The sequence below is a fragment of the Chlorocebus sabaeus genome, chromosome 3 (genome assembly GCF_047675955.1).
Source record: "Chlorocebus sabaeus isolate Y175 chromosome 3, mChlSab1.0.hap1, whole genome shotgun sequence".
NCBI classification, from domain to species: Eukaryota; Metazoa; Chordata; class Mammalia; order Primates; family Cercopithecidae; genus Chlorocebus; species Chlorocebus sabaeus.
Genome location: NC_132906.1, coordinates 38,698,096 through 38,725,636, shown reverse-complemented (window position 1 = coordinate 38,725,636; position 27,541 = coordinate 38,698,096). Strand labels below are relative to the sequence as shown.

At 36.4% G+C, this 27,541-nt stretch overlaps 1 protein-coding gene across 6 annotated transcripts in view; it reads right to left on the bottom strand.

Moving 5' to 3' along the window:
* Positions 1–27,541, bottom strand: part of TDRD3 (tudor domain containing 3) — a 191,530-nt gene that overhangs the window by 106,420 nt on the left and 57,569 nt on the right. For all 6 annotated transcript variants that reach the window (XM_007960526.3, XM_037986648.2, XM_007960522.3 and 3 more), the window contains exons 4-5: positions 19,537–19,697; positions 12,964–13,105 (exon numbers count right to left, since the gene is read on the bottom strand). In XM_007960526.3, coding sequence (XP_007958717.2) covers positions 12,964–13,105; positions 19,537–19,610 — 216 coding nt within the window. In that variant the 5' untranslated portion in view covers positions 19,611–19,697. The remainder of the gene's footprint in view (positions 1–12,963; positions 13,106–19,536; positions 19,698–27,541) is intronic.

Here is a 27,541-nt window from a genome sequence, read left to right as displayed (position 1 = left end):
CCCTGAAGCTAGCAGAGGAAAATAAATAACTAAAATCAGAGAACTAAGTGAAATTGAGATGCCAAAATCCAAATAGAAGATCAATGCAACCAAAAGATGGTTCTTTGAAAGAATAAACAAGATTGATAGACTGTGGACCAGGCACGGTAGCTCATGCCTGTAATCTCAACACTTTGGGAAGACAAGGTGGGCAGATCACTTCTGGTCAGGAATTTGAGACCACTCTGGCCAACATGGTGAAACTCTGTCTCTACTAAAAATGCCAAAATTAGCCACATGTGGTGGCACAGGCTTGCAATCCCAGCTACTTAGGAGGCTGAGGCACGAGAATTGCTTAAACTCTGGAGGTGAAGGCTGCAGTGAGCCGAGACTGCATAACTGCACTACTCCAGCCTGGGAGACACAGCGAGACTCTGTCTCAAAAAAGAAAAAAAAAAAAAAAAAAAAAGTTGATAGACTGCTAGCTAGATTAACAAAAAAGAGAGAAGATCCAAATTGGCACAATCAGAAATCATAAATATGATATTACAACCAATCCCACAGAAATACAAAAGATTCTCAGAAACGTCTCTATGCATACAAATTAGAAAATCTAGAGGAAATGGATACATTCCTAGAAGCAGTCTCCAAAGACTGAACCAGGAAGGGAGTGAAATAAAAAATTTTGAAACTGAATCATTAATTAAAAAAAAAACCTCTTAACCAAAAAATATTCTAGACCAGATATATTCACAGCCAGATTCTATAAGACATACGAAGAAGAACTGGTAGCAATCCTACCAAAACTGTTCCATAAATATCAAGGAGGAGGAAATTCTCCCTACTTCTTTGTACAAAGACCAGCATCATCTTGATGTCAAAATCTGGCAATGATGCAACAACAACAAAAAAACTTTAGGCCAATATTCCTGATGCACGTAGATGAGAAAATCTTCAACAAAATACTAGCAAACTAATCCAGCAGCATATCAAAAAGTTAATTCAGTATAATCAACTGGTCTTTATCCCTGGGACACAATGTTGGTTTAACATATGCAAATCAATACATGTGATTCACCACGTAAACAGAATTAACAACAAAACCACATAATCATCTCAATAGATGAAGAAAAGGCCTTCAATAAAATTCAACATTCCTTCATGTTAAAAACTCTCCACAAACTAGGTATCTAAGGAACATACCTCAAAAAAAGAGCCACTGTGCTGGGCAGAGTGACTCAGGGCTGTAATCACAGCACTTTGGGAGGCCAAACAAGGAGGATTGCTTGAGACTAGGAGTTCGAGACCAGCTTGCGCAACAGAGATCTCATCTCTACAAAGAATTTAAAAATTAGCCAGAGTTGGTGGTGTGCACCTGCAGTGTCAACTACTCAGGAGACTGAAGCAGGAGGATCCCTTGAACCCAGGAGTTCAAGGTTGTATTCAACTATGATTGTGCCATTGTGCTCCAGCCTGTGTGACAGAGTAAGATTGTCTCAAAAATAAAAATAATAATAATAATACTAAGAGACATCTATAACAAACCTATAACCAACATCATACTCAACAGACAAAAGCTGAAGCATTCTCCTTGATAATTGGAACAAGACAACGATGCCCACTTTCACTACTTCTATTCAACATAGTACTAGAAGTATTTGCCAGAGGAATTACGCAAGAGAAAGAAACATATGACATCCAAATTAAAAAAAAAAAAAGTCAAACTATCCCTCTTTGCTGATGATATCATTCTACATTGAGAAAACCCCACAGACTCCACCAGAGGCTTCTAGAACCAATAAACAAATTCAGTAAAGTTTCAGCGTACAAAATCAATGTATAAAAATCAGTTGCATTTCTATATGCCAATAGCACCCAGACTCAAATCAAGAATGCAAACTCATTTACAATAGCCACAAAAAGAATAAAATACCTAGGAATACAGCTTAACAAGGAGGCGAACGCTTTCTACAATGAGAATTACAAAACACTGCTCAAAGAAATCAGAGACAACACAAACAAATGGAAACATTCCATGCCCACAGATAGCAAGAACCAATATCATTAAAATGGTCACACTATCCAAAGCAATTTAGAGATTCAGCACTATTCCTATCAAACTATCAATGTTATTCTTCACAGAATTAGAAAAAAAACTATTCTAAAATTCATATGGAACCAAAAATGAGCCCATATCACCAATACAATCCTAAGCAAAAAAAAAAAAAAAAAAAAAAAAGCTGCCCAACTTCAAACTGTACTACAAGGCTACTATAACCAAAACAGAATGGCACTGGTACAAAAATAGTCACACATAACAATGAGTACTGGGTACAAAAACAGACTCATGGACAAATGGAACAGGATAAAGAACCTACAAATAAAGTGACACAACTACAAACACCTGATCTCTGACACACTTAACAATAACAAACAATGAGGAAAGGACTTCCTAATCAATAAATAATGCTGGTATAACTGGCTAACCAATATGCAGAAGATTGAAACTGGACCCCCACCAATCATATGCAAACATTAACTCAAGAAGAATTAAAGACTTTAATGTAACATCTAGAACAATAAAAACCCTAGAAGAAAACCTAGGAAATACCCTTCTTGAGACTAGCCTTGGCAAAGAATTTATGACCAAGTCCTCAAGAGCAACTGTAACCAAAAACAAAAATAACAAGTGGGACCCAATTAAACTAAAGAGCTTGTGCACAGCAAAAGAAACTATAAACAGGGTACACAGACAACCTACAGAATGGGAAAAAATATTTGTCAACTGTACATCCAACAAAGGTCTACTATCCAGAATCTATAAGAAATTTAAACAAATCAACAAGCAAAAAATAAATAACCTCATTAAAGAACAGACAAATGACATGAACAAACATTTCTCAAAAGAAGACATACAAATGGTCAACAAATATATGAAAAAATGCTCATTATCACTAAAAATTAGAGAAATGCAAATCAAAACCACAATTTGATACCATCTCATAACAGAATGGCTATCATTAAAAAGTCAAAAAACAACCACTGCTGGCAAGGTTGCAGAGAAAATAAAATACATATACACTGTTGGTGGGAATGTAAACTAGTCCAGCCACTGCAGAGAACAGTGTGAAGATTCTTCAAAGAACTAAGAGTTGAACTGCTATTACTGCACATAGACACATGCACTCATTTGTTCATTGCAGCACTATTCACAACAGCAAAGACATGGAATCAACAAAGAGGTCCAACAACACAGAACTGGATACAGAAAATGTGGTAGATATACATGATGGAATACTACACAGCCATAAAAAGAATGAAATAATGTCCTCTGCAGCAATGTGGATGCATCTGGAGACCATCATTCTAAGCAAACTACGGCAGGCACAGAAAACCAAATATCACATGTTCTCACTTACAAATGGGAGCTAAACACTGACTACACATAGACACAAAGATGGGAACAAGAGACACTGGGGACTGCTTAAGGGAGAAGGGTGGGAGGAGGAAATAAGTTGGAAGGCTACCTATAGGGTACTACGCTCATTACTTGGGTGATGGGGTCTTTCATACACCAAGCCTCAGTGACACACAATTTACCCATGTAAGAGGCCTGCACAGGCACCTCCTTAACCTAAAATAAAAATAGGAAAAAAAAAAAAAGGAAAAGGCTTAAAAGTAGATAGAGAAAAGATACATGACATAAAAAAGATTACTATAGACTATAGATAGTATAGCAGGTAATTGACAAAGAAACGATGTACTTAAAACACTTAATAAAAAATTTAAAAACCTTTCAATGTAGAAACATACATTCAGAGAAAATATCCTTAAAAAGTAAAAAAAAAAAAAAAAAAAAAAAAAAAAATTCTGACAAACCAAAACTAAAACACTTTATCATCAGCTAATCTGAATTAAAAGACACACCATGCAGGAACTTGATATTTACCAAAGAAAAGAGAGAGGAACAGAAATGGTAAATGTGTAGAAAGACAAAAATATCTTTAAAAATGTTTTCCATTGTTTTAAAAAACCCTTTAAGGGAAAAACAAACCATGTGTTGTGACCCTTGTAACGAATGTAAAGTATATGACAAAACCAGCATAGAGACAAAACTGGGTACATGAAAGCATAAAATTGTATGGGTCTTACAATATGCATAAAGTGGTATATATTATTGAAGGTAGAAAGAAAGAAGTTAAAGGTACACATCTTAAACCTTACAGCAACCACTTAAAAACAAAAACACAGTCATATAGTGCAGGGTCCAGCCCTACAGGGTCTGTTGGTTTTTTTCTCCTCATGTGCAGAGATAAGAGAATGTAGAAATAAAGACACAAGACAAAGAGACAGAAGAAAAGACAGCTGGGCCCAGAGGACCACTACCACCAAGGCACACAGACTGGTAGTGGTCCCAGATGCCTAGCTGCACTGTTATTTATTGGATACAAGACAAGGTGGGCAGGGTAAGGAGTGTGAGCCATCTCCAATGATAGGTAAGGCCACGCAAGTCATGTGTCCACCAGACAGGGGGCCCTTCCCTGTTTGGCAGCCAAGGCAGAGACAGAGAGAGGACAGCTTACACCATTATTTATACTATGCATTTCAAAGACTTCTAGTACTTTCACTAATTCTGCTACTGTTATCTAAAAGGCAGAGCCAGGTGTACAGGGTGGAACATGAAAATGGACCAGGAGCGTGACCACTGAAGCACAGCATCACAGGGAGACGGTCAGGCCTCCGGATGACTGAGGACAGGCCTGACTAGTCAGGCCTTCCACAAGAGGTGGTGGAGTAGAGTCTTCTCTAACTCCCCCAGGGAAAGGGAAACTCCCTTTCCTGGTCTGTTAAGTAACGGGGTGCCTTCCCCAGGCACTGAGGCTACTGCTAGACCAAGGTCCACTAGGTAAGGGTGCCTTCGTAGGCACTGGCGTTACCACTAGACCAGGGAGCCCTCTAGTGGCCCTATCCAGGCATAACAGAGGGCTCACACTCGTCTTCTGGTCACTTCTCACTGTGTCCCTTCAGCTCCTATCTCTCTGTATGGCCTGGTTTTCCCTAGGTTACAAATATAAAACAAAAATTATTATAATACTGGAATAAAGAGTAATACTACAAATAATTAATGATATTCATATATAATCATATCTGCAATCTATTTCTAGTATAACTATTCTTATTCTATAGATTTTATTATATTGGAATAGTTTGTGGCCTCGGTCTCTTGCCTTGGCACCTGGGTGGGTTGTCACCCACAATATAGCTGATAAGCTAATAATGCAGATAACAGAATCATTTAAAAAATGCAATTCATTTAAAAGGAAGTGCTATGATTTGAATGTCCCTCCAAAACTTATGTTGAAATGTAATTGCCATTGTAACAGTGTTAAGAGGTGGGACTTTCAAAGGGTGATTAGATTATGAGTATTTTTCCCTCATTAATAGATTAATGCTGTTATCACGGTTAGTTATCTTGGGAGTGGGATCCTGAAGAAAGATGAAGTTTATCTCCCAGCCTCTCTCTATCTCACATGCTTACTTGCCCTTCCACCATGTTATGATGCAGCAGGAAGGCCCTAGTTAGATACCAAAGCCATGTTATTGTACTTCTGAGCCTCTGGAACTGTGAGAAATAAATTTCTTCTCTTCATAATTACCCAGTCTGTGGTATTCTGTTACAGCAGCAGAAAATGGAGTAAAGCAGGAAAGAAAAAGCAAAACAACAACAAAAGAAATAGCAAGATAGTAGAATTAAAACTTTCCATACTGAGTTCCATTACAAGTAAATGGTCTACTAATGCTGAAACTCTAAACAATAATTCCCCCACTCTCTCCTCCCCCAGTCCCTGGAAATCACCATTGTATTCTCTCTATAATTTTTGCTACTCTCAGTACCTCACATAAGTAGAATCACATGGTATTTGTTTTTTTATACCCAGCTTATTTCACTTAGCATAATGCCCTCTGCCACTATAAACATGGGTACACAAATATCTCTTCAAGACCTGTTTTCCATTCTTTTGGGTTTATAGCCGTAAGTGGAATTGCTGGATCATATGGTAATTCTATTTTTAATTTTTTGAGGAACTGCTATACTGTTTTCTGTAGCAACTATGCCATTTTATATTCCTACCAAGAGTGCACAAGGCTTAATTCCAATTTTTCCACATCTTCACCAACACTTGTTATTTTCTGGGTTTTCTTGGTTTTTTTGTTTTTTACAGTACCCATCGTAATGGCTAATGGCTGTCAGGTAGTATATCTCACTGTATTTGATTTGCATTTTGATTAGTGATATTGAACATTTGTGAATGTGTTTAAAACTACTGTACATCTAAGATGGTTAAGATGGTAAATTTTATCTGTATGTTACCAAAATTTTAGAAATTAGGAAAAAAAGTAATCTATCCTCAATGAAAAACCATTAATCAGAATCCCCTACCATATAAAAAGCATTATAGACCATGACCAAACGGGATTTATTCCCAAAATACAAGAATGCTTCGACATATAAAAATCAATCAATGTAATACATTAACAGAATGAAGCAGGGGAAAAACACATGATCATCTCAATTGATGCAGAGGAAGCATCTGACAAAACTCAACACACTTCTATAATAAAAATATACAACAAACTAAAAATAGAAAGGAACTACTCAAACCTAATAAAAGCCATATATAAAAAACCCACCACTAACATCATATTCAATAGTGAAGGATTGAAGGCATTTCCTCTAAGATCAAGAACAAGAGAAGGATGTCATTTTCATCACTTCCATTCAACACAGTATTAAAAGTTTTAGCCAGGCTAAATAAGGCAAGAAAAAGAAATAAACGTATTCAAATTGAGAAGGAAAAATAAAATTAACTCTTCAGAGATAACATGACCTTATATGTAGAAAACTCCAAACATTCACACTAAAAAGAAAAAAAAAACTGTTAGAATAATAAATTCAGTAAAGTTGCAGTATGCAAAATCAACACAGAGAAATCAGTTATGTTTCTCTACACAAACAATTTAGAACAATATGAAAAGGCCTTCCCAGGGTCATGAATTGAAATATTTAATATTGTTGAGGTATCAATACTACCCAAAGTGGTCAATAGAGTCAACATAATCCTTATCAAAATCCCAATGATCTTTTTTTTTTTTTTTGCACAAATAGAAAAATCTATCCTGCCCAAGGTAATTTACAGATTCAATGCCATCCCCATTAAGCTACCAATGACTTTCTTAACAGAATTGGAAAAAACTACTTTAAAGTTGATATGGAACCAAAAAAGAGCCCATATTGCCAAGACAATCCTAAGCCAAAAGAACAAAGCTGGAGGCATCACACTACCTGACTTCAAACTATACTACAAGGCTACAGTAACCAAAACAGCATGGTACTGGTACCAAAACAGAGATACAGACCAATGGAATAGAACAGAGCCCTCAGAAATAATACCACACATCTACAACCATCTGATCTTTGACAAACCTGACAAAAACAAGAAATGGGGAAAGGATTCCCTATTTCATAAATGGTGCTGGCAAAACCGGCTAGCCATATGCAGAAAGCTGAAACTGGATCCCTTCCTTACGCCTTATACGAACATTAATTCAGGATGGATTAAAGACTTAAATTTAGACCTAAAACCATAAAAACCCTAGAAGAAAACCTAGGCAATACCATTCAGGACATAGGCATGGGCAAGGACTTCATGACTAAAACACCAAAAGCAATGGCAACAAAAGCCAAAATTGACAAATGATATCTAATTAAACTAAAGAGTTTCTGGCACAGCAAAAGAAACTACCATCAGAGTGAACAGGCAATCTACAGAATGGGAGAAAATTTTTACAATCCACTCATCTGACAAAGGGCTAATATCCAGAATCTACAAAGAACTTAAATTTACAAGAAAAAAATCAAACGACCCCATCAAAAAGTGGGCAAAGGATATGAACAGACACTTCTCAAAAGAAGACATTTATGCAGCCAACAGACACATGAAAAAATGCTCATCACTGGCCAGCCATCAGAGAAATGCAAATCAAAACCACAATGAAATACCATCTCACACCAGTTAGAATGGCAATCATTAAAAAGTCAGGAAAACAACAGGTGCCAGAGAGGATTTGGAGAAACAGGAATGCTTTTACACTGTTGGTGGGAATGTAAACTAGTTCAACCAGTGTGGAAGACAGTGTGGTGATTCCTCAAGGATCTAGAACTAGATATACCATTTGACCCAGCCATCCCATTACTGGGTATATACCCAAAGGATTATAAATCATGCTGCTATAAGGACACATGCACACGTATGTTTATTGCAGCACTATTCACAATAGCAAAGACTTGGAGCCAACCCAAATGTCCATCAATGACAGACTGGATTAAGAAAATGTGGCACATATACACCATGGAATACTATGCAGCCATAAAAAAGGATGAGTTCATGTCTTTTACAGGGACATGGATGAAGCTGGAAACCATCATTCTGAGCAAACTATTGCAAGGACAGAAAACCAAACATCGCATGTTCTCACTCAGAGGTGGGAACTGAACAATGAGAACACATGGACACAGGGTGGAGAACATCACACACTGGGGCCTGCTGGCGGGTGGGGGAAGGGGGGAAGGATAGCATTAGGAGATATACCTAATGTAAATGATGAGTTAATGGGTGCAGCACACCAACATGACACATGTATACATAAGTAACAAACCTGCACATTATGTACATGAACCCTAGAACTTAAAGTAAAATTAAAAAAAAGAAAAAGAAAAATCTATCCTAAAATTCATGTGGAATCTCAATGCTGAATAGCCAAAACAATCCTGAAAAAGGTCTCACTTTCCAATTAAGAAACTTAATAAAAAGTTACAGTAATCAAAACAGTATGGCATAAAGAGACATTTAGACCAGTGAAACAGAACAGGTAACCTAGAAATAAATTTGTTAATATATGGCCAAATAATTTTTTTGTGAGAGTGACAAGATCATTCATTAAGAACACTATTTTCAAAAAGTAGTGCTGGGAAAACTGGATATTCACATGCAAAAGTATGACTGGGTTTTTTACTAATACAAAAATTAACTCAAAATGGATCAAAGACCTAAGCATAAAAGCTACACGTATAACAACTCTTCAACAATTCTGTGCATCAAAAGACACTATCAACACAGTGAAAAGGCAACACATGGGATGGGAAAAATATTTGCAAAACATATTATCTTAGTAGGGACTGATATCCAGAATCTATAAATAACTCATACAACAACAACAACAACCACCACCAACCTGATTAAAAAAGGGCAAAGGACGTGAATAGAAATTTCCCCAAAGAAGATATACGAATGGCCAATAAGCACACAAAAGGATTCTCAGTATTACTAAGCATTAGGGAAATACAAATCAAAACTATAATGAAGGCTGGGCACGGTGGCTCACACCTATAATCCCAGCACTTTTAGAGGTTGAGGCCAGCAGATCACCTGAGGTCAGGAGTTGGAGATCAGCCAGGCCAACTCAGTGAAACCCCATCTCTACTAAAAATACAGAAATTATCTGGGTGTGGTGGTGCACACCTGTAATCGCAGCTACTCGGGAGGCTGAGACAGGAGCATCGCTTGAACCTGGGAGGCAGAGGTTGCATAAGCCGAAATCGCGCCATTGTACTCCAACCTGGGCAACGCTCCATATCAAAAAAAAGAAAAAAAAAAAAAAACTACAATGATATTCTATTTTACCCATGTTAGAATGGCTACTATCAAAAAGACACAAAATATCAACCATTGGTGAGGATGTAAAAAACTAGAACCCTTATACAATCCTGGTGGAAATGAGTGTAAAGTAAATATAAAACAGTATGGCAATTCTTCAAAAAATTAAAAATACAATTATATGGTCCAGCAATCCCATTTCTAGATCACACAAAAGAATTGAAAGCTGGGCCTCAAAGAGGTATTTGTGTACCCATGTTCATAACAGCATTATTCGTAAGAGTTAAAAAGTGAAAACAACCCTAATGTCCATTGATGGATAAATGAACAAAAGATGGTATAGATATACAATAGAGTACTATCCAACCTTAAAAAGGAAGGGAATTCTGACACATGCTGCAACATAGATGAACATTGAAAATACTATGCTAAGTGAAATAAGCCAGGCACAAAAAAGATACATACTGTATGATTCCACACATATGAGTTACTTTGTCAAATTCAGAGACAGAAAGGAGAATGGTGGTTGCCTGAGACTGAGAGGAGGAAGGAATGCAGAGTTACTGTTTAAGGGGTACAGAGTTTAAGTTTGGGAAGATGAAAAAGTTAGGGAGGTGGATGTTGGTAACAACTGTGCAACAATGCGAATGTTCTTAATGCCACTGAAATTTACACTTTAAAAATAGTTAAGTTTTATGTTAAGTTAAAAATGTTAAAGTTAAGTTAATGTTTAAAAATGTTAAATTTTATGTTATGTATACTTTGCCACAATAAAAAAATTTTTTTTAATCTATAGTTTGGGGGCACTAAAACTTATAAACCTGTAGCATTTTGTAAATTACATCTGGTACCAACTTGCTACAGTTACAATGCCTGCATATAGTTTACTGAAAGTTTAGTGCTTCTTCACTTCCAACATTAGCTTTATGGTTTATAATTTCTATGTATATCACTGCCAGCTGCTCAAGTAACTGCACTTTCCCTGTTTCCTACATTGCTGTGGCTACCAAATCAAAAACTATAAAACCAAAAAGAACTATAATCATATCAAAATTTTTTAAATGATTTTAAATGTAAATTTTTATCACTCCCTAATAAGAAATACTAATGTGGCTTGCAGGAAGTCAAGTGCAGAGACATATAATTAAACATTTCAAGGGCAACTATCAAACTACTACTAAACTCTGTGTGCACGTGTGTGTGTGTGTGTGTGTGTGTGTGTGTGTGTGTGTTGGTGAGAAGGTTCCTGCGAATGTTTACAGTTGTTAGCAAAGTGGCCCTGGCTATGGGACTGGGTTGTGGGAAAATTATATAAGGTATCAGACTTGAGAACATTTTACCACACTTTAAAAAATCTCTACTGATCAAAAAAATACAAGTATATCAGCATACGAAAAGATCACATGAAATGGGTGAAGTTTCTCTAGGAAATTCAAAGTTCACAAACTTGGCTGTTTATGTAAAACTATAAAGCTACTTCTGAATTACTTTTTTGTGACATTTTCAATTAAACAATGCAGTTGTGGAACACTACTTTATATTGCATAGTACAGCAGCCCAAGTCACAGCACATTCATATCATAAGAAATTAGTACTAAGGAATAAAAATGTGCCTAATGTCCTTATCTATTTACCTCCCAAACACAGGCACTTTCCAACTAAGAAAACAGGAGAATACTGTATCATAAAATACCAAAAGCTTGAAATATTGCTTAGGCCCTTGGCTGACTTTACAAAACAGGCAAGATTTGAGGGTGTCACAAGAATACATTTCAGCTCAAGGAGTAATTAGTTTTACAATTCATTCATTCCACAAATATTTTTATGTGCTTTGTAATTCATTTATATCAGGAGTATTTTTTATGATGCCTATTACATGTGAAGTTCAGTGCTACCGCTTTGGAGATCGCGAAAAGGCTGCTCTGGTATAACAGAAAAAAAAATGGTCTTGGATTGTGCTCAGATCCATCACCTGTCTAATCATAAAGTAAGTTATTTAACAGCCCTTATAAAAACTACTAGGATAACATGAGATACAGATGCAAGACCCCAACACCGTATCTACACATCTAACAAATACATGCAGAACTTAAGAAAGATGATACAAACAAAAATTCTGGCCTCAAAAGCATACTATCTGTTAAAGGAGATGAGCAATGAACATAATTTTACTGCTAGGTAAAAAGCAATACACTGTTAAAAATAATAAAATGCTTAAAGAATTCAATAAGGAAACAAGTACTTCACCTTGAGAAGAAGCAATCATTTGATCTGGGTCTAAAAGCACAGGGATGATTTGGCTATGCGGGGATCAGGAGAGAAAAAACAAGATGAATAATGTAAAAGTGGAAAAACGTTTTATTAAAAATGTATAACTGAGGAAATCATAGAGAATCAAAGAAAGACGAAGCAACTCCATTTGGCTACAAGAAGATCTACGTGGAAGAATTTAGAAAGTTGAAAATTAAACGTAAACGAACTAGGGCTAGATTATAAATGGCATTCAATCTCAAATTAAGGCATTTGAAATAAAAGCATCTCAACTATGCTGAAGGAAGAAAACCTGGTGAAAGTACATAAAATAAATTAGAAAATGGAGAAAGGATATGTGGATAGACAGTCAAAAGGCTACTACAGCAGTCCAGGCAAGAGATACTAAAGACCTAAACTACAGTAATTATAAGAACCGAAGAGCAAGGAAGTGATATGAGATTTGACGGCAATGGATCAACAGAAATGGTTGTTGGAAGCAAAGTAGAGGAACGATTACAAGAAAACCTACATGATTGTAAGGATGAAGATATTGTTAATATAAATGAGGAAAAATATCAACTAATGAGACTAGGAAGTCAAGCACAACAAGAACTCCATTATAGTGAAATTCTAACTTACTTTTACTTGCACGTATGTGTGTCTGTAGATAAGACAGGTATATATATATTCATATATATGCACACTTTTGTTTTTTGCAGAAAGAATTATACACAAATAAACTGTACATAGCTTATAACTGGTATCTTGACAGTTTTGTAACTTGTCAGGAAAGAATGTTTAAACATAAGGAATAAAATGTAACAAATACTGAAAAAGTGTATCTACTTTAGAGAAACAATATGCTTAGACAAAGATAGTTTCTCTAAAGATAATCATGTTCCATTCTATTCAACTCTGACACAAAGAATTAATTTTACTCATTTTTTAAAGAGCTCTTTAATGCAACAAAAAAGAGTGTAATGTTTCAAAAGTTCAAACCATAGTTTACACTTACTCTCTGTAACTCCCACTTCTCAATAAGGTGTTCCACTTCACCACCAAGAACTGTAGTGTTAGAGTCATTCAAGAGCAGGAATCCATTTTTTATGTCAACAATGCCTGAGAGCTTAACTTTAGTTCCAGGTGGTGTGTTCAGGCTAAAGCAAAGAGAAAAGTGTTAAAAACATATTGAAGCTGAGAACACATGGACACAGAGAGGGGAATGACACACACTGGGGCCTGTCCAGGGGTGGGGTAGTGGGAGGGAGAGCATTAGGAAAAATAGCTAACGCATGCTGGGCTTAATAGCTAGGTGACGGGTTGATAGGTACAGAAAACCACCATGACACATATTACCTGTGTACATCCTACCTATGTACACTGAAACTTAAAAAAAAAAAAAAAATTGACACTCTTTCCCAAAACTGGAATTCAGTCTCATATTGTGACCTAATCAGGTTCTTCAAAATGAACTAACACCAAAACTAATTTTTCAGGAGGCTGACTATATCATATAAATACACCACCAGAGAGGAAGTTAGAAGACCAGGAAAAAGATTTTTTTTTTTTTTTAAAAAAAGACAGAGCCTCCCACTGTTGCCCAAACTCCTCAAGTGCAGTGGGCAGTGGCACAATCTCGGCTCACTGAAACCTCTGTCTCCCGGGTTCAAGTGATTCTCCTGTCTCAGCCTCTCGAGTAGCTGGGATTATAGGCATGCACCACCACGACCAGCTATTTTTTGTATTTTTAGGAGAGACAGGGTTTCACTATGTTGGCCAGACTGGTCTCCAACTCACGACCTCAGGTGATCCACCCGCCTCAGCCTCCCAAAGTGCTATAGGATTATAGGCATGAACCACTGCATCTGGCCAAGATTGTCATTTTCTATCTCAATGACAAAGAAATGAGCTTTAGTTTTCACTTGCAAAAGAAAAAAAAAGGTGGACAATAACCACATGTCACCAACTTGTGATAAAGACATGATAAATAGAATAAAAATATAAAATACTTTTTCGATTATGCTATGCTATATAAGATTTGACATTTTTTCCTCTGAGCTTTAGCTGTGCACAGCAAAAAATACTGTTTGTTTGTTACAAAGTTGAATTTCAATACAGAAGATCTCTGATGAGTAATAAACCTAAAAATTTAACATCTATATGAGCCATAGTGATTCATACAAAATGCTTTTTTTGTTATCCATCAAGTCAAAAATCAAATGAAAGTTATTTATGCACTAATTTTAAAAGGATTTTTATACGCTATTTTTTAAGCTATTTATACACTAACTTTAAAAGAACATTTCTATAGTAGGCTAATAGTATCAAATTTAGGGCAAGCATCACACCATGACTTGTCTTATAGAAAACCAGAGACAAAATGTTTACCCTCTTAACCCTTTGGCAAAGGAAAACAGGGAAAGAAATCTATTTTGTCACTTAGGTCTGTTCTAAAATAAAAGCATATACACCAAGCCCCACCCATCTCTTCTCACATACAGCAAGAAGTACTGCAAATAGTAATTCTAAGGTAAATACTTAGGATAAATTAGAAAATTATTCTGAAATGGCTTTGCATTGTTCACATCTTAAAATCTCATAAAATTCACCACATGCTAGTATATTCAAAGGCCAATCAGTGAAAATGCTAACATCACCGGCCTTTTTTGGAGAAAAATAATTAATAAAATAATTATTAACAAGAAGAAATAAAGGATGTCTGATTTTAAAGCTTCAAAGAGCGCATAGAGAGTAAGGTGGATTACATATTAAAAATTATTCTGTACATCTTGTATATATACAATTTTTATATATCAATGCTATCTCAATAAAGCCATTAAAAATTATTTTGAGGGTCCCAAGCTCAATCATTTTTAGTGATCAATCACAATTGACAAAATGAATGGTCATAAACAGCCTTGCCTAACCTAACCTAAGTAGAGAGTTCTGTGGTGGTAAATGTAGTAAACTTAGAACCATCTATTAGCCTTCAAGATCAGCAACAGTTGAATACAATTACAATAGTGAAGAAGGGTTCCCAATTCCAGACAATCAGCAAATTCAGATTTTCATAACTCTTACAGTCAAGGTACAGGGATAAATAAAAATAAGCACCAAGGACACCAGGCTACTGTACTCTTTACCTCCAAAGAAACTGCTAATGAGTTAGATTTTACCTAAGACCTAGGTAGTCAAGTTATTTGAAGCTGGACCTACAATTTCATTGAAACAATCGATAGTCTTGCCAGATTAAATTCAAGTTCCATTCCCACAAAAGAAAATAGGGGCTAAATTTTTATTTTTATTTGTGTTGATGTTGTAATTATACATATTGTGGGGGTACATGTGATATTTTGACACATATATACAATGTGTAATGATCAAATCAGGGTAAATGAGATATCTATTACCTCAAACATTTTTCTTTGCTGAGAACATTACGAATCTACTCTTCTAATTATTTTGAAATATTCAATAAATTACTGTTAACTATAGTCACCCTATTATGCCACTGAACACTAAATCTTATTCCTTCTATCTAACTGTATTTTTGTACCCATAAACCAACCCCTCCTTATCATTCACTCTCCACTATCCTTCCTGGCTGCCATTTTACTGTCTGCAGGAGATCAGGTTTTTTTAGTTCCCACATGACATATCATGCAATATTTGTCTTTCTGTGCCTGGTTTATTTCACTTAACACAATGCTCTCCAGTTCTATCCCTGTTGTTGCAAATGACAAGATTTTATTCTTTTTTATGGCGGAATAATATTCCATTATCTATATACATATATATACATATCACATTTTCTTTATCCTTCAACCAATGATGCACACTTAAGTTGATTCCATTATCTTGGGTATTGTGAATAGTGCTGCAATGAAAATGGGAGTGCAGATGTTTCCTCGATATGCTGACTTCCTTTCTTTTGAATACATATCCAGCAGTCGGACTGCTATGTCAAATGCTATTTCTATTTTTAGTTTCCTTAGGAGCCACCATACTGTTTTCCATGGTGTTTTTACTAATTTACATTCCAATCAGTGGTCTTTGAGCATTCCTCTTTCTCTGCATCCTCAAGAGCATTTGCTATTGTCTTAGTCTATTTGTGTTGCTATAAAGGAATACCTGAGGCTGGGTAATTTATAAAGAAAGGTTTATTTGGCTCATAGTTCTGCAGGCTGTACAAGCAGCATGGCATCAGCATCCAATTCTGGTGAGTGTTTCAGGTTGCTTCCACTCATGGCAGAAGGCAAAGGGGTATATGCAGATAACATGACAAGAGCAAGCAAAAGAGAGAAGAGGGAGGTGCCAGGCTCTTTTTAACAACCAGCTCCCGCAGGAAGTAATAAAGTAAGAACTCATTCACTGAAAGGATGGCACCAAGCCATTCATGAGGGCTCTGCCCCTCCATGACCTAAATACTTCGCACTAGGCCCCACCTCCAACACTGGGGATCAAATTCCAATAGAGGGTTTGGAGGGTCAAATATCCAAACTATAGCAGTTATTTTCTGTCTTTTTGATTATAGGCATTCTAACTGTGAGATAATTTCTCACTGTAGTGATGCTGAGTATTTTTTCATATGCCTGTTGGCCATGTGCATGTCTTCTTTTGAGAAATGTCTATTCAGGTCTTTTATCAAATTTTAATTGGATTTTTTGTTTTTGTTTTTGTTTTTGTTTTTGTCTTTTTTGCTATTATTTGAGCTCCTTATATATTCTGGATATTAATCCCTTGTCAAATGGATAGTTTGCAAATATTTTCTCCCATTCTGTAGGTAGTCTCCTCACTTTGTTCATTGTTTCCACTGCTGCGCAGAAGTTTTTTAGTTTGATATAATCCCAATTGTCTATTTTTACTTATGTTGCCTATGTTTTTGAGGTCTTACCCAAAAAATTATTGCCCAGACCAATGTCTTGAAGCATTTCCCCAATGTTTTCTTCTAGTAATTTCATAGTTTTAGGTCTTATATTTAAGCCTTTTTTTAAATTTATTTTTGAGCTGGAATTTTGCTCTTGTCACACAGACTGGAGTGCAATGGTGTGATCTCAGCTCACTGCAAACTCTGCCTCCTGGGTTCAAGTGATTCTCCTGCTTCAGCCTCCCAAGTAGCTGGGATTACAGGTGTGTGCCACCATTTTTCACCATTTTTCACATTTTCACCATGACCTCCCAAAATGCTGGGATTACAGGCATGAGTCACCATACCCAGCCACATTTAAGTTGATTTTTGTATATGGTGAGAGATGGGAATTTCATTATTCTACATATGGTTATCTAGTTTTCCTAGCAGCATTTATTAAAGAGACTATCCTTTTGCCAATGTATGTTCTTGATGCCTCTGTTGAAAATGAGTTGGCTGTAAGTATGCGGATTTATTTCCGGGTGCTCTATTCTCTTCCATTGGTCTATGTGTCTGTTTTTATGCCAGTACCATGTTGTTTTGGTTACTATAGATTTCTAGTGTAATTTGAAATCAGGTAACATGATACCTCCAGCTTTGTTCTTTTTACTCAGGGACTAAAATTTTAACACAATTTTTACTATCACCTTCAGAACCACAATTAATTCTTATTCAGAAAGTATATTTTGGTTTAGTTAATATTTTCATTGGTACCCAAAGGTTCCTTTAATCTCACTTTACTGCAATAAAGAAAAAAAAAGCTGCTTTAATGACGAGTGAAGAGCATATGACGATAATTTTTTCAGTTGTCAAGTTGCAATAAATTCAACAAGGGATGACAGTAGACAGCATTGGGCAGATTGGGCAGTGCCCTACACTCAGGGCTGACCTTGTGTTTTTATTCCTTAGAGAAATATACAGCCATAAAATTGGAGAATGAGCCATTATGTGGCAAGTCTTTCTTCTGAGTCATCTGTGAGGCTCCCTTGCAAGGTGTGTGACTGAATTTGACATAGGAATTTGAAAAGCTGTTTCTACACAAAAGTAGGAATCCTACTCTTCAAAAAGAAGACAACATAATCACAAAGTCAACAAATCTCCCTGTGGGTATAGAAATCAACATTTTAGACAAACATATGTCTTCTGAGGAGGGGGTCTCATTTACCAGAGGCAGACACCAGATGAAAGAAGAAAAAAGAAGCGAAATCACTGAAAAGATCATACAAGGCCTCAACCTACCACATTTTCTCTCGCATACCTACTATTCTAAATCACCTAAGCTCCAGCAAATGTAACTTCTCACTCTTTCTGTTGTCAGAACACTGTGTCTCTGCATGTACTATTTCCTCCCCGCACCTTAAAATACCTACTCATATTTTAACACCACTCCTGGTTACCCCAGGCAGAAGTAATTTTCGAGACTCTTAGTCCTTTCAGTTTACATATTTCTTACAATATTTGTATACTTATGTGCCTACTTCATTGGCGTATGAGCTACTAAGAGGCTGAAATCTAAACCTCATTTGCCTTTGTACCTTCAGCACTGGATTAAAGGGCTAGAACACCTGATAAATGCCTGCTCAAGAGAAAAGTATGGTATAGGAGTTTATATTAAGTGAAAAAGCTCAGAGGAGCCTGAGCTGCAAAGGTGAGCATATAAAATGACAAAGAATACCAAAAAAGGCAGGTGGGAGGAGGGCTGCAAATGTCTAGTGAAAGTTTCCACCTCAGAAAAGAGCTCAGAATGGCCAAACGGAAATACCAAGAATAGAGGGGACACTTTCCCTTCCTTCTCATTGCTCTCCTCCATTCCACTGGGCATGGCTCTAAAATTTTCTTATTAAAATAACCAAATGCAGGATTTGGAAAATCATTCCCAATGATTTCCTAGGAAATGACTAAAGTCAGTCACATACCTCCCTGATTTCAGTCATTCCCTAGGAAAATTCATTAGCCTATAAAACTCTGCAAGAACATTAAACAGTGTGATGGACACACTATTATACACACAGTTAGCTACTCAACTGTCAAGGATGAAACCATATTTTTTAAAATTCTGTTTGTTCTAAACAATTGAGTGACCTAAAGTATGTGACAAAACTGAAAAGATTACTTTCATGCAAGAACACCATAAATTTGTTTTTATAATTAACATTCAATCAAGAATGTAACTACTTAACTATTTTTTTATTTTTATTTTATTATATATATATATATTTGAGACAGAGTCCCGCCCTGTCACCCAGGCTGGAGTGCAAAGGTATGATCTCAGCTCACAGCCACCTCCGCCTACCAGGTTCAAGCTATTCTCCCGCCTCAGCCTCCCAAGTAGCTGGGATTACGTACCTGCCACCATGCATGGCTAATTCTTATATTTTGTAGAGACAGGGTTTCACCATGTTGGCCAGGCTGGTCTTGAACTCCTGACCTCAGGTGATCCGCCCGCCTTGGCCTCCCAAAGTGCTGGGATTACAGGCTTGAGCCACCGTGCCTGGCCATATATTCTTAACTATTTTTATACAGATGAAGCAGAAATGCACAAAAGCTCTATAATTTCATCTCAAAAGTTGTAACACACAATTAAGGGTCCATTCCTCCTTTTCAAAATTCTTAAATCATTCCAATTGAACAGCACCTTCAACATTCTGTAACAAATACACAAAAGAAAGTGCCAATCACCTTATTTTTGACATGTAACTAAATTCTACTGCTGTGCAACTTATATGACCATCAGTCATCTGCAATCGCAGCATCCTTGGTGCAGCCTGAGATTCTTCGTTATCCTTTGGTGCAGCAACATTGCGAATTTTTTGAATTTGCAAAACACATGGACCTTCGAGCTGTCAAAACAGAAAAGAATAAAAATCACTTTCTAGTCATGAAACTCTATTCAGGGCTGTGTTTTCATTTATAGTGTTTCTCTTTTCCATAATAGTCATGCTTTATGATTTATAATAACTTCAATTAAGATTGAAACTGAAATTATATATTATCAAGTTTTTTCTTTGTTTTGGTATTGAAAGAGAAAATTTCAAAAAGGTCTCCTGAAGAACAATATTTTTAAATAATTCTGAATTCATTTTCAGAAGGTAATGAGAAAAGAAAACCCTAGGAAAACAGTTATATTTCTGCATGAAAGGTATATTTATTGATGTTGTTAGTCTTATGTACTCTAAATCATACACATAAATCCAGCTTCTCCCTCCTTTTACATTAAGGGACATTTTGAAAATAAAGAACTTTGCAGTTTTTTTAAGGGAATCAAATTTATGGCAGCAGTCCAAAAGAATGCTTTCTGGACCGGGGGTAGTAGCTCACACCTGTAATCCCAGCACTTTGGGAGGCCGAGGCAGGTGGATTACCTGAGGTCAAGAGCTTGTGACCAGCTGGGCCAACATGGTGAATCCCTGTCTCTACTAAAAATACAAAAATTAGCTGGGTATGGTGGCGTGCACCTTAATCCCAGCTACTCAAGAGGCTGAGGCAGCAGAATCACTTGAATCCGGGAAGTGGAAGTTGCAGTGAGCCCAGATCAAGCCATTACACTGCAGCCTGAATGACAGAGCGAGACTCCATCTCAAAACAACAACAACAACAATAACAAAAGAATGTTTTCTGTTCAGACATCAAGTTTAAAGTGCTTCCTCTTCTGGTATACATGAAGCATACAATACCACCAAAACCATAAAAAGTTCAAGAAGTATGAGTTGTAATTGACATATTTTCACATTTTCCTTTTTAAAATAAAAATTTTAATTTAACTTTGATATTAAATCTAATGCTGTATTATATGTGTTGGCCAAATTTCAAAGATAAAAATAAAATAGAGTGAAGTTGAGAAATAACAGTAAAATCTGCTTATGTGTCTGAAAAATAAATTTAACTAAAGTGACAATTTCTACATCTTTAGCATCATACCTTAGGGGAAAAAGGCTGTTTTAAAATTAGGCTTTTAAGTAAAATATTTCTGTGCGTATTAATTTATATTTTCAGCAAAGAGAAATGTGAAATGATTGACAAATATTTACACTACATTTCCTGAGCAAGCATGTTCCCAAGTTGAAAATTTTCTACTCCATATTTACCAGTATTTTGCCAAAAAATGAATAATTTTGTTATTATAAATTTAGGCCTAGAGAATATAATTAGAAAAGAGAATCTAAAATTTCACCAAATTTTCACTTAAGAAAAAAAATTTCAAGTTGAAGCAAGTCCGAAACTCTTAACAAGTATAGATAAGCTGCTAATTCAGGATGAACTTTTTCTTTGGCTTTTGTTAATGCCATTAAAATAAGGACATTTAAATTAAATCATAGGCATGTTATGGTTATTATAGCTCATAATTCTGTTTATTTTGGTATCCCATATTTTTAGTCCAGGCACTGACAAATATCTAGCCTATGCTTTCCAATACAATCCTCCAGCCACATGTAGCTATTTAAATTTGCATTTAAATTAAAATTAAGTGAAATTAAAAATTGTTCAATCATACTAGCCATATTTCAAGTGTTCTATATATGCAGAGCACAGAGTTAGACCACTTTCATCACTGCAAAAAACCCACCACACAGTTTGTGATGATCTAAGCCTATGTGTTCCAAAATGAGTCCAAAATGAGACTCATGCATCCTAGGCACCGCACTTCCATTCAAATGTAGGAGGGAAACATTTGTTTTTATTTGATTCAATTAAGATTGAAACTGAAATTATATATTATCAAGTTTTTTCTTTGTTTTGGTAGTCAAAAAATTCCAACTTTACCAGTATTCGATTCCTGGAGAAACAACGGCACCCTTATTCAATCCATACAACACAGGTCACTAGGCATCTTCATGGAATTCTGGGAGTTCTGCGTCCCCTGGGTGTTGGCATGACACCTTCTCTTGTTTGCTTTCAATGTGTTGTGACAAACTGCCTTTTCTTTGTGCACAGTTAAGTGGACATATGTATTACATTACCTAGTTTCACCCACTAATGCTCACAAAATGGACATCACTTTAAAAGATTCTGTCAAAGGAACACGAATTGAAGACAATGCCAATGATGCAAATGCAGGGCAGGAACACGACTGTTTTGGTGATCTCCTACATCTGGTTGACTACGAGAACAAAGATCTGGGGAATGAAGGATAGGGAGGAACACCTGCCCCCAAATGCTGATTTCCAAGCAAGTAGCCAGTTTACTTATGTAATTAATCCTGCTCCTGGCCTCTCCACCTCTTTTTGTGGATTAAATAGTGGCTCCACCAAAAGACAAATCCAACTGGAACCTATAAACGTGACCTCGTTTGGGAACAAGGTTCTTTTCAGATGTAATTAGGGTAAGGATCTAGGGATGAGAACACTGTGAATTACAGTGGGCCCTAAAGCCAATGATGAGTGTCCTTAGAAGAGAAGGGGAAACAAACACAGAGAGACAGGGTATAAGGACCAAGTCAAAATGAAGGCAGAAATTAAAGTTACACATCTACAAGCCAAAAAAGACCAAGGACTACTACAGCTACCAAAAGCTAGGAGAGAAGCATGGAACTGATACTCCCTCAGAGCCTCCAAAAGGAAGCAACCCTGCTGACACTTTAATTTTAAACTTCTGGCCTACAAAACTGTGAGAAAATTAATTTCCATTGTTTTAAGTCACCAAGTTTGTGGTAATTTGTTACAGCAGCCTCAGATAACTAATATACCCACTCATGGAATGAGTTACCTGATTGCAAAGGAAATACTGTATATTGGCCTCAGCCTCATTCATCTTCCTCTTGAGATCCAGCCTAGCTAGGGAACATGAGGGAGGGGGCACTTATTCAGCCTCCTCACTGGATTGGCACTTCCATGAGTGAGTGTACAAGCCTACATGTTCTGTGGTTCAGTTAATGCGTCCATTTGGCTGTCCCACTAAGCCACATCTTCAAAATACATTTTAATCAGTAATAAAGTTATTTTGGCCCAAATATGCCACTCTTGTACTTGTTAACTGGTTCAAAAGCAAAGTAGAAAAGGAGGTATTATTTATTAGATCCTCCTGAGAAACCCATAGATTTTACAGAATCTCTTGTCACTTCTTAATTTGAATCACCAAGCCTTAAGTTAGTAGTTCCACAATTCAGAAATATTCTATAAGTAAACCAGTATATATAATGATTTTTTTCATTATTCTGCTTACAATATTCAGTTTCTTATACTCTGTAGTTAAAACATAGGGAAGTAATGGACCTAGATAAAATATACACAATAAATTTTTTTTAATGTTATGGTTCTAAGATCCTAAATCCTGAATCTAAAATCATCTTAAGGCCAGGTGTGGTGACTCACACCTGTAATACCAGCACTTCGGGAGACGGAGGTGGGTGGCTCTCTTGAACCTAGGAGTTTGAGACCAGCCTGGGCAACATAGGGAGACCCCATCTCTACAAAAAATACAAAAATTAGCCAAGCATGGTGGTGTGTGCTTGCAGTCACAGCTACTTGGGAGGCTGAGATGGCAGGATCTCTTGAGCCTGGGAGGTGGAGGCTACAGTGAACCATGATTGTGCCACTGCACTCTGGCCCAGGTGACCAAAAAAAAAAAAAGTGTCTCAAAAAAAAAAACAAATTATCTAAAACATCCACAAAAATAGACAAGAATTAACTTCAAAATCTTTCTTCAATTACTGTTAAGAGCAACTCCAAAGTAAAAAAAAAAATACCAATTTCAAATGAAAATAATAAAAAGGATTAATCTTGATCACACAAGTGTTATTTAATGTCTGATTTTCTCTTTTGTATTAGTATAAGAAACAATCAAATGAAAATACTCTAAAAAATTTTAATGGCTTAGAATGTTGTATCATTGCACCTCCAGGTAAGCATGTCTAACTCTAATAAACAATATTAAGTATCTGCTACAAATATTCTCTCAGGGCATTAATCCACGCATCATTCCTTCTTCTCCCGAGGTAGATGAATACCTCTGTCATCTAAACTCCTAACTAGTCATACCAACTGATATGAAATATCAGATTTAAATGCTTGTGTAAGTTTATTAATTTATTGATCATAGTAAGTAACATTCTTGTGTATCAATCAGACTCTCCAAAGCCTGGATGACAGGGGACTAATTCTCTACAGTATAATCGCATCTGGATAAACACTTAAAACAATTTTTTTTCTTAACTCTAGAAACCATTTAAGATACTTAGCCTGAAAATACATGCCAGCCATTTATTTTTATAATCTTTTTATTATTATTACTATTTTTTGAGATGGAGTCTCACTCTGTCGCCCAGGTTGGAGTGCAATGGCTTGATCTCAGCTCCCTGCAACCTCCACCTCCCAGGTTCAAGTGATTCTCCTTCCTCAGCCTCCCTAGTAGCTGGGATTACAGGTGTGAGCAACCACACCCAGCTAATTTTTGTATCTTTTTTAGTAGAGACGGGTTTAGCCATGTTGGCCAGGCTGGTCTCAAACTCTGGACCTCAGGTAATCCACCCACCTTGGCCTTCCAAAGTGCCAGGATTACAGGCGTGAGCAACCACACCTGGCCTGTTTTTGAATCTTATTAATTCTCTTGAGAAATAAATTTCTCAGTCTGTATACCTAACAACATAAACATCACATTCTCCATCAACCCCATAAATAAACCATATACCCAAAAGGAATATATGAGTATGATTCAGTTCCAATCAATGTTCCATCATTATTGCAAAGTAGATTAAAATTAAGAGAAAATGAAATAGTTTCATCTTCCATAGTTCTTTTACCTACAAAGTCATAATTCATTTCCTTCTCTACCCTACCACTACTTCCAAAAGCATTTCCAGTGGCTTCAGAGGAGATTTCCTAGGGCTTATTTTTTCATCCATTCTTTTATTTTAAGGGAGGTTTTTGGCTAAATTATTGACATCTTTACCTTAAGGCCCAGGCAACAGGGCAATGTTTCAAGAAAGCTGCCTTGGAAGAAGAAATACTAATTCTGCATATAGCTGCTTTAAAAGCCTAAAAGATAAGCTTTAAATAGCATTTATGATTATCTCTTTTTTTACCTAGTTTCTCTGTCAAACATCTCTTAGTATCATTTTAACACAATTTGACTTTAATAAATAAATATAAGCCAGGCGTGGTGGCTCACACCTGTAATCCCAGCACTTTGGGGGGCTGAGGTGGGCGGATCACCTGAAGTCAGGAGATGGAGACTGGCCTAACCAACATGGTGAAATGTGAAACCTTGTCTCTACTAAAAACACAAAAGTAGCCGGGCATGGTGGCAGGCACCTGTAATCCCAGCTACTTGGGAGGCTGAGGCAGGAGAATCGCTTAAACTCAGGAGGGAGAGGTTGCAGTGAGCCGAGATCGTGCCATTGCACTCCAGCCTGGGCAACAAAGAGCAAGACTCTGTCTCAGCCAATCAATAAATAAATAGAGGTGGGATAGGAAGAGAGAAAAAGTCGGATTTGTCACACACACCCTGTACCATTCTAAGTACGGTATCAGACCCAAGAAAACAAAAATAAAAAAGAACTATACGTTGTTAGAAATTTCAGAAATATTCCCAATGTCATCCATGTACGCATCTAGGGTGAAACCCAATTTGGGCTACATTTCCCTCCAGAGAAGATGTATGTTTGCCTCTGGCAGTAACAACACTGCAACTAAGAGTTTCAGCTTTGGGCTGGTGGCAAAGGGGCAAAGTTAACCTTAGCCAGCACTTTAACTCACTGTAAGTCAGTAGCACCCCCACTGGCTCAAGGCAGAAACAAGCACATATCCCTTCTGATTCAAGTGGCCAGGATTCTCACAGAGAAAGATCAAGAAAAATGAAATAATAACAAACTATCATGAGACTTACAAGGAAACAAGCTACAAAGATTGAGAAACATAAAAAAAAAATTATTTAAAAAAATTTTAAGCCCCTAAGGACTTGAGAATTTGTAATTATCAAACACAGACTACAAAATAATAAGACTAAACTAGAAAATTTATACAAAACTTTAAACCCAATAGGAACAAGTATCTTCTCAAGCATACATGTGACATTATTTACAAATACATATCAAGCCATAAAGACTCTACAAATTTCAAAATACATTTATCATTCAGTCCAAATTCTCTGATCACAACATAACTGAATTAGAAATCCATAACCAAAACAAATCTAATATTCTGTAATCAAAATAGGGAAAGAAGTAATCATAAGGTGAATTAAAAAATATTTAGAGCTAAATAATGAAAGTACCACGTATACAACTTTTATACCTGAACATATAGTTATGTTTGTAAATATGTAAATACACATATTTCCTATATAAATATAGGAGTATAGTTAAATCAGTGCTAGGAGAAAAATTAATAAAGAAAACTGAAAATAGCCGGGCTCGGTGGCTCAAGCCTGTAATCCCAGCACTTTGGGAGGCCCAGACGGGCGGATCACGAGGTCAAGAGATCGAGACCATCCTGGATAATACGGTGAAACCCCGTCTCTACTAAAAAATACAAAAAAAACCTAGCCGGGCAAGGTGGCAGGCACCTGTAGTCCCAGCTACTTGGGAGGCTGAGGCTGGAGAATGGCGTAAGCCCGGGAGGCGGAGCTTGCAGTGAGCTGAGATCCGGCCACTGCACTCCAGCCTGGGCTACAGAGCAAGACTCTGTCTCAAAAAAAAAAAAAAAAAAAAACCTGAAAATAAATAAATAAAGAGTTGAATTAAGAATTTGTCTTTTATATCATGAACAGCACTCCAAGCCAGCTCAAGAAGCAAAGCAGGCCAACAGAAATGCTGTATTTTTAATTTATTCTACTGAAATTGTTTAAAATGCTTTGTATTTATTGAAAGCTTAAATGGGTGGGTATTTGTTCACATAGCTCTACAGTACCTCGCCAGGGAGCATTCCAGTATCACGCAGGGTCATGTGATCTAGCCAAGAGCAGCCATTAACCTAGTGATTAACATGGGAGACATTGTCTTATGGAGAATGGGATGCTTAACTTTGTCAAGCACCTCAGTTACACATTTGCCTTTTCTACAATTGTACTTCCCAAGTGCTATTCTAGTAAGAGCTGATACTCATTTTAGGTACCAAACCTTTTGAGTTCAACTGATCAAACCAAAGGAAAGGTGTTGCTAGAGAAAATTACGAAAAAGGTGAAAAAGAAAAAATGGTAGTAATTGAGTAGAAAAACAATTACTCTAATTCATATGTGTATTGGTTGGTAACCAGATTTATATAAGTAGAACTGAATTGGCTAGGAAAAGAAAAACTACATGTTACTTGTTTTCCTAAGCTGTCTTTTTGAGGCTTAGTCAGTCATCGGGAAAATGTTTAGAATTGTTTCTTGCTATTAGTCCTCATTTTATGTATGTTACCCTTCAGTAAGTTCTCCCCATTTTAGTTTTTTAGGATTATTCATGTGTATTGTCTTATTTGGCTTTTGCTATATATTTTAACTTCGTTGTTAAATTTTTGTATTGTATAGTTTCTTTGGTATATCTTAACACCTATTTTTGAAAATATAAAACTAATGAGTTGAACTAAGAAGTTGAGAAAAAAAAGCAATGAGTTCAAATCAGGTAGAAGAAAAATAAATGAATCAAACTAAAAATACAATAACAACATTAACAAGTTTTATTGTAACAAAGACTAATGAAATTGATAACTGGCAAGAGTGATCAAGAAGCAAAGAGTAAAGCAAAGAGTAAAGGCACAAACCAACAATT